This window comes from Limulus polyphemus, unplaced genomic scaffold (genome assembly GCF_000517525.1).
Source record: "Limulus polyphemus unplaced genomic scaffold, Limulus_polyphemus-2.1.2 Scaffold455, whole genome shotgun sequence".
Lineage (NCBI taxonomy): Eukaryota > Metazoa > Arthropoda > Merostomata > Xiphosura > Limulidae > Limulus > Limulus polyphemus.
In genome coordinates this window covers 256846-265517 of record NW_013666065.1, presented here as the reverse complement: position 1 = coordinate 265517, position 8672 = coordinate 256846, and the positions used below count along the sequence as shown (strand labels likewise).

General features: G+C 35.9%; 1 protein-coding gene across 1 annotated transcript in view; it reads left to right on the top strand.

Annotated features, from left to right (window-relative positions):
* Nucleotides 1-251: 251 nt before the first annotated feature.
* Nucleotides 252-8672, top strand: part of LOC111085541 (ras-related and estrogen-regulated growth inhibitor-like) — a 27661-nt gene continuing 19240 nt past the window's right edge. Inside the window, exons 1-3 of the mRNA XM_022384578.1 lie at nt 252-265; nt 1271-1290; nt 4741-4871. Coding sequence (XP_022240286.1) covers nt 252-265; nt 1271-1290; nt 4741-4871 — 165 coding nt within the window. The remainder of the gene's footprint in view (nt 266-1270; nt 1291-4740; nt 4872-8672) is intronic.

The window sequence follows — 8672 nt, the reverse complement described above, 5'->3', positions numbered from 1 at the left end:
ACCAGTAAGAAGCAACCGCCATCTATAAAGCTAGTTTTGAAGGATATTTATACAACTTTTTCAATTTTCTTAAATTATATCCAAAACTTATGTTGATGCTTATTCTAGTTAATACATCGTTGAAAAAATATATAATTAACTTCATGTACAAAGTTTTTCTAGCAATATACAACGCAGTATTTTTACACACATACACATTCAAATATGCCGAATATGGAAAATGGCTGCGTATATTTATAAGCTCAGAATGTATGACGTCAGAAGCGTCAGACACCACAAAGCATTATAACTGGTTCACTGTATGGTATATGGTTATTTTTTTATTGTCGATCTGCTTTCTAATTTGTTATATCGATCAAAATTTTCTATTTCGAAAATGGCTAGCTGTGTAGCGTTTGATTGTAATGAGAGAACTGGCACACAACCAGGCTTAAGTTTTCCTCCCTGGCAACAATAAAAGCTTAGATAACATGAAGATAACAGACTCTTCGCTATCAAGTTCAACGAAACATAGCTGTACACATTTGAAGAGACATGTTTTGACTAGATACGATAAAAATGGCAGAAATTGAGGATACGATGGTGCTAGAATAAAAGTAAATTCAGACGCTGTACCATCGATATTTTCTGGGCTGAGTGAACGGGTGTTAGAGAGTGCAAAAACAGAAAACCTAAAGGAAAACAACTCTTGACTTTTAATTTTATCTGTTGTTTACGATGAATGAGAAAATATTTATTAATGTAAAATTTAGAGCTATTTATTAGTTATTTTTCCTCAGACTTGTAACTGTTTGCAACCTTCCAGTGCGCAAAAAAAAAAAGACTACGTCACCATATATTCAGGATTCTTCCTTATTATAGGATGTACTTTGATCTTGATAAATAATAAATGTCTGTCATTATTTTCACCAAATACCCTGATTGGTTTAAATTGAAATGCTTGAATGCTGTTAGGATGAAAGCTTATATTCCTTTTTAGTTAGATATGTACGCGAAATGCTAAAAAAAATAAACATATTCCTACATGGTCTCACTTCGATATCGTACTCTGTTCTATGTTTAGTATTATAACGTGAGCAATGTTAAGCCATCTTTGACGTCACAATATTGCGTGAATAAAATCTAATTAAACTTTGACAAACTATGTAACTTCTGATTATAAATATACATAATCCACGTTTTGTATTTTTTTAATAATAATGTACAACTATTTATTTTGAATATATGTGTGTTCATTTGTTTTGTTTTCATTTTAGCCCCATTGACCCAGAATAAGAAAAATAAGAAAAAAACGTTGTTTAAATGTTTTTTTCTTTCTTTCTTTATGGTTAAGAACAAAGTTACATAGCTGACTATTTGTGCAATGCCCACCACGGGTATCAAAACCCGGGTTTTAGAGTTTTAATCAAATAGCAGGAGTGATCGTCATAGTGGTAGCGCCCAAAATCTGAAAGTGTGGATTGTGTTCAGTGTCATATTACGGTTCGAACCTTGGTCATAATGATTCTTAGTGCAGTGCATTAACCACTTAGCCACGCCCTGCCTTAGTCATATATATGAAATGTAGGAGTATGAAGCGTTGTATAACAATAATGTATTTTTTGTGTACGTATACATTTAGAATGAAGTCTACTAATTTTTTTGTATTTTAATGCAGTTGAAACATCCTTTTGGCTATTTTATAAACTTTATTAGGTTAGTCTTACCGGATTACAGAAGATTCATTATTGAAGCATCACAAAATATGTATACTATAATTCAGGGTGTTTTTTATGACTCGATAAGACTGTCATTATTGTGATTGTAATTTCAGTAGTTTTGGATTTTTTTGTAATCACACAAAGGTTTCCTGCCTGTGACTCTATTGCTCTGTAACGTTATTTCCTCTATTATAAGCAATGTTCAAGATATTGAGCTAGTAAAGAGTCACGTTATTACCAGTTTTACTGTAATATAGTACATATTACTATTAAATGTCTTACGTCTTGCACCATAAGACTTGTTGTCTCGTACACATGAGATTTAAGTATTGTTTCAACTAACACTATTTGTGTGTTACAATCCAACTTACAAGTCTAACTGTGATGTTGGGCGAAAAATCCTCATTCGTATAAGTTATTAACGAAATGTTGGAATGCACACTTTTTTTCCTGGAAACTCATGTTGGATCAGTAAAGAATGATGTGATTTGTATTGTTATTAGCTCTACTGTGATGTTACACATATGTTATTTATAAATGCTAAATGTTCAACGTTATTTATATTTGTACATACAAAGCACAACATTTAATGTTGTTGAGGGTTGATAACGTGAAACATAAAGGCCAAACTGAGGTACCCGAACTTTGTCCGGACTATGAATTTATAAAAATGTGGTGGGTGAATGCTATGATAAATACCGTAAAAATCCTAATGTTCACACACTTTATTCATAACACAACATATTATTACAGTATTCGTTATTACCTAACCAAAAGTTTTGTATAATCTTTAAAAAGTCACTATGTATTTCTTATATACATAAAATATGGAAAGCAAAAACAAAACACCAAAGTCACCAGAGGAAGGGTGTCCCAGCCCGAAACGTTGTGAATATTAAAACATTTCTTTCGCATTAGCCATTTTTCGTAGTATAACTTTTTCCGATTTTTTTCGTATTACAGCGATTTTTAACTGATTTTTCTACTTAAAATATGGTATGCACTGTGTGATGGTCAAGGTGACGTTGTGCGAAGGGGGTAGCGGCCAAAGTAGTGGCGGTAGAATTGCTTTCTGTTACCAGCTTTTAACACCCACCTCTTAATATCCTTCCATACTGTTTCACGTCATTAATTAATTTATGATCGTTGGCCGCAGAAGTAACTTATGGGATGAAGTTGTAAGGTCACGGGTCAAAGTAGGAAGTGGATATAACTAAAGAAACGGCTCTTCATATAAGCGTTACGGTGGCTGTTATCAACTTCATCTGAGTTTATGTAGTATTGTAATAGTGGCAGCCATTTTTTGGAATGCACTCTGGGATATATAAGACGTTTGTGTGCCCTCCCCCACACTGTGTGTATGTTGTGTTATAAAACATTTAATGTGCGTATGTGTTTTCTTATAGTAAAGCTACATCAAGCTATCTGCTGTGTTCACCGAGGGTAATTGAGTCCCTGATTTTAGCATTGTAAATCCAAAGATTAACCGCTGTCCCACTGGGGGAGGGACGGAAAATTTCTTTTTTTTTTAGTTTGATGTAAGAATGTAGCGCTATATATGAATGTAGTTAACGTTAACTAGCGTTAAAGACAATAAACGCTCAATAACAGCAATAATGTGGTGAATGGGGTTGTGAACCCACATAAACATGATCCTTGTTGCAGATTATTATCCCACAAAGTTTGGTTGAGATTGGACCAGTTACCTAGGAGTAGTTAGATAAGTGACAAACAGACAGACAAGCAGATTTTTGTGCTTTATATATATATATATAGAAAAGCAGGGAAGTATAGGTTCCACAAAGATCATATAACAAATATCTAACTTTAATAAATGTCAGAAGTTAACTTGGTATTCCTGTGTAGAATATTATTTCTATCTTTATAAAGTAGGTTATACATATTATTAACAATGTTTAAATGGTTTTTGTTGTTCTTCTTTTTTTTTATTTCATTTTTTTTCCTTTCTTAGAAATCATAATTTTTACACAGTTCTGAAAAAATGTGAGAAGTATGAGGAACTATCACATTATAATACACAAGTTGTTTCTCAATATCTTCTTAGTCATTCAGGATTTTACCCGCGAGGTTTCGAAAAAACAGCTTTTCAAATCTAGGAAATAGGACAGTGAGCAAATGTATATACAGAATAACGTGTTGCTAGATAAGCATTCAAACCTTGACTCACATACAACTGGCTAGCAGGGATTTTGTTCTCTCTATTTAACGGGATCAAGTATGAAGGCTACCTTTTCTGGTTGTAAGTTGGGCCATGATGAGCCACGGGTCAGTATATTTTGCGATCGACATTGTTGTTTGGAAAAGTTGTATTGCACGTTTTAAAACTTCAACTTTTTAAAAGTAATTGTTGTTGTTTTTGTTACTTCCAAGTAATTACTGTCTTGAACAACAGAGAGTTGGTCTTAGGAACTATTACGCTTATATCCTTGGTTTGGAATAATACGTGATCATTGTTGTATATGAGTTTCGATTTTATATATAAAGCAAAGTTTTTCACTTGCATCCTGGACCTTAAGCAAGATGCATGAAAAGAAAACCACCACGAAGCAGAAGAAATACATTGCTGGATGACACCAGGTGCAATGATAGTTATTTAACAACACAAGGAAAGATCTCAACACTCGACATTGTGGAGGGAGAGCGAAGCCACGAACCTGTCCTAGGACAGAAAAACAATTAGAGTAGATTAGAAGTTATAGCATAAGTGATAGTTGGTATTTAGTTCCGATAGTTAAGCTGAAAAAAAAATTAATTCTATGGTACCTCTGTTACTGACTCTTATAATAAATTTTCTGTTTTTTATTTTACTGTGATAATATTATATTAATTATGAGGTCGTATTTCTGTCTTTTTCTTTCAATGAAAAACTAAAGCCTCTGATGTACGTCTGCTATAGCATCTAATTGATGTCGCTAAGGAAATAGTGACAATTTCCTCGTAACTTCTGGATGTATAGTTAATTCAATTATTTATTTGTTACTTAGCTGATTATCTAATTTAATTTTATAACATTCTGCAGCTTTGGTGGTTCGTTTTCTCACGAAGAAGTACCTCTCAGAATATTCCCACTACACTTCATTCTGCTACGAGCGAAACATTAGTGTAAATGACAGGGTTCTTCCAGTACGAGTAACAGATACTTCCGGAAAGGTAAGATACATTATAGGATACATTACTTATAAAGTAAGTGGTTTGTATGAGAGAAAAGTAACAATAAACTATCTGCTGTGTCCACCACGGGAATCGAACCGCGAAGTTTAGTGTTGTAAGTTTATAAAACAACCGCTGTCTCACCTGGGGACTGGAAAGGTAACAAGGGTAATTGGATAGATCTGGATAATATTTTCTTTATGGTCTACTCTAGATATTGTGATACAGCCTCTGTACACATCAAGAAGTAGATTAGATATAATTTAATGTAAACTTAACGTTTTCTTAAACTTCTAAGCCAGTTGTTCAGATTCTAATGCACCTACTTATTTTTCGAAAACAAATTTTAGGTATTGATAAACTAACAAATACTGGTATGTGTTCCTCACTTCCGATTATTTTTCTATTGTCCACAGTTCTTTCAATATCTGCATCAGAACTTGTACTATTATCAAATACAATAACTCGAAGGGTGAAACCTGTACTCACTTATGGGACTTCTCGGTAAGCAAATAATACTGCCTGCAGGTATCTGTCCCAGTCACGTTGTTTCTCCTGCCACATATTCTTCGGTATACTCTTTAAGACTCCATTGACTCTCTCACAAAATCTATAACATCTGGAGTTGTATGAGGTGGTAAAGAGCTGCCTAGTGCTGATGAGTCTGCACATCTTTTACATCAGTTCTGAGGTAAACTGGATCCCTCTGTCACTCAAGAAAGCCTACTTTGCAGAACACTTCCAGGAGGGCTTCTACTACTCTCTCCATCTCTATCTTTAGTAGTGCTATAGCTTCTGGATAACATAACACATAGTCGACTACAGTCAGCGCATAGTGGTTGCCCTTCTCAAATACTGGTGCTAGTGGTCTGATAAAGTCCAGAGCTACTTTGCTGAACATCTTTCCATGAGAGGCATTTCACCCAGTAGCACCTTGGCTACCTTTCCTTTCGCTATTGTCCTTTGGCAGATGTCACATGGCCTGCAGAATCTGGTGACATCTCCGATGACCCCCAGCCAATAGAAATTGTTGGTGATTATGTCTCCCATTTTCTTTGCTACTAGGTGTCCTCCCACAATCGACTTGTGAGCCAGCTTCATCACTTGAGCCCATTATTATGTTGGTACTATGATCTGTTTAATTTCACCTGTAGAACTGCCTTGATCGATCTGGTACAGCACTCCCTTTTGATTCTCTATACTGTAATTCCTCTTCCATCTGGTTTTGTGCTCCACTTGCTTTCTGGCACTGTCCCAAAGTTTCTGCAGTGAAGGGTCTTTCTTCTGTGCTTCCTTCAGTTCCCATAAACCTAGATTTGGGATGTCAACTTTCGAGACTTGCAAGGACTTGATGTTTTGCTTGCTTTTCTCTAGTGGTGACTGCAGATGCTTCATCACTCTACTTTCTGTCAGCTTTCTCCAAACTTCTACTGCCTGCCATATTTCCAATCACTAAGTCATAGATGGGTACTTTCATACACATAGCCTCCCACATAGTATGGAGGGTCCACCTTTATTCTTGCTATAAGAAACGTTCTCACTATACCATCTATCAGCACACACACACACATGTACCTTGCCTGTCCTCTGGTCATCAGATACTAGGCTGATTCTCCCTGCTGCACTACCGCACCAAGTGTCTCGTAGTACTTTCACTTTCCTATTCCTGACATCGCCTTCACCTACTGGCATGTTGTGATTTGTTAGTGCCTCTTGATGTTTGTCATATGCTTCAGTCACTACTGACACTGTTAACCCATTTGCTAACTTGAGCTGGCCATCAATCCTGCACTGTTTAATCATGGTGACAGCACTTCATTCTGTTTCTTCTGGCAACAGCACCCATGGTAACACTCGCTCTTTTCTTGTTTCTTTCTTGCACCATCTTTGTAGGTAGCTCCAGCTGGTTTCTGTTGAGATTTCTGCTGTTGCTTGTTGGTGACAGACTTGAACTCACTTGCTATGTGTTCCATTTTAGAACAGCATAGCATCTCTTCTCGCTTATGATTGTTGACTTATTGTCACCTTTGGTGGTATCCTGTTTGTGGTCAGCCACCACTGCTTTTGACTTTAACTAGTTACTCTTGGACTTGCCATTTATACTCCCTCTATGGACTTCCATATACTGTTCTGCCGGCTTAGTAATCTCGTCCACGTCTTTTGGTGCTCTTTCTTTTAGGAACAGTGGCATGTCAGCTGAGCATGTCATCATGAAGTATTCACGTATTAGTAGATCTGCCAATCTTTCAAAACTATCTCCACACTTGACCATGCCAGTCCATCTTGTGAAATATTGCCATAGACGTGCCCCAAACTGAAATACTGTTTCTCCATTCTCAGGTTTGACTACTCTGAATATCCAGCAAAAACATTCCTTAGTAACTTCAAAGCATTTCAACAAGACCACTTTGAACTTGTCATAATCTATGGCATCTTCTGACATCATGCCAGCATACACTTGTAAGCCTTTTTCTGTGAGAAGTGAGCTGAGACAGACTGCCCAGTCGCCTTTGTCCCAGTTCTCCCTTGGGATGAATCTTTCATATCTCTCCAGGAAAGCAACCATGCCATCTTTCTCTTCATCAGCAACTTAGGTCGGCTGATCATTCTTGAGTCCTTTGTCTTTCTGTTAGGTTAACTTGGCAATCTCAATTTGTGCTCTTATTCTCTCTATTTCCAGTCTCTTCTCTCTCTCCTTTTAATTTTTTCTTCATTTGTGCTCTTATTCTCTCTCTCTATTTCTAGTCTCTCCTTTCTCCCCTTTTCCTCTTTTGCTTCTTTATGGGCTTGTATTTCATGCTCAAGTTCTTCTTTCAGGCTTTATCTTTCTTCCTCTCTTCTCTGCTTCTCTTATTTTCTCTTATATTGACACTCTTCTCTCTCTAGGTCTTGTTGTTATTTAACAAACTCTCGTCGGTCACCACCTTTGAGTGCGAGTCACTCACCTCTCTATATCCATTTATCAAAGTCAGTTAGCATGGTTATACAATGTGGTTGTGACATCCACAATGTTTTAGCCACCACTATAGCTGTGCATATATAGGCCTATTTACATTGCTGTTCACGTCTTCTTTTATCGCTATTTACCACTGTATGATCCTGGATGGTTCGCCAAATGCTAAGGTTTCTTATATATATATATGGACTGAAGTGTTTAAAGTAGGTGTCTGTGCCTTGTTGGTGATAAATTTTAATGATGAACAAACAGCATAAAATCCACTTGTTTGAAAATAATGTATTAAAACAAAGCAAACGTACATACAGATGTTTGTTACACAGTTGATTCCAGAGCTTTAAATATTTCTCTTTTACATCAAAAGTCCACACAGGCTGATTCAGTTACTTTAAAACCCAACTGACAAGACGAATTATTCTTCTCTACTATGTTATTACAATACAGTTTGCGATTATTACACTTTAAAAGTCGCCACCATACACACTTTATGGCTCACGATCACCCAGTCTATATCCGTCTCTTTTACTTTTACTTTATATTCACTTGATCGCCTAAATATATATATTTCCCGACTGAGACCTAGAATTTTCTACAAACTACGAGAAGCAACGATAAAAATCCAGAAAGTTCGAGTAATGTGAGGTCAGTTCTGACGACAAAAATTATAATTCTCAAAGGGCGGAGTTGTGACGAATTTCTTGATATATATTTATTTTAATATCGATGTTTGTTTAAATTAAAGTTATATTTAGAAATATATATATAACTTATACTGTTAAATATGTATTGCGAAACTCCCGCCTATTCTCTAAAGGTGTAGAAGATTCTCGAGTGTAAGAATCAAC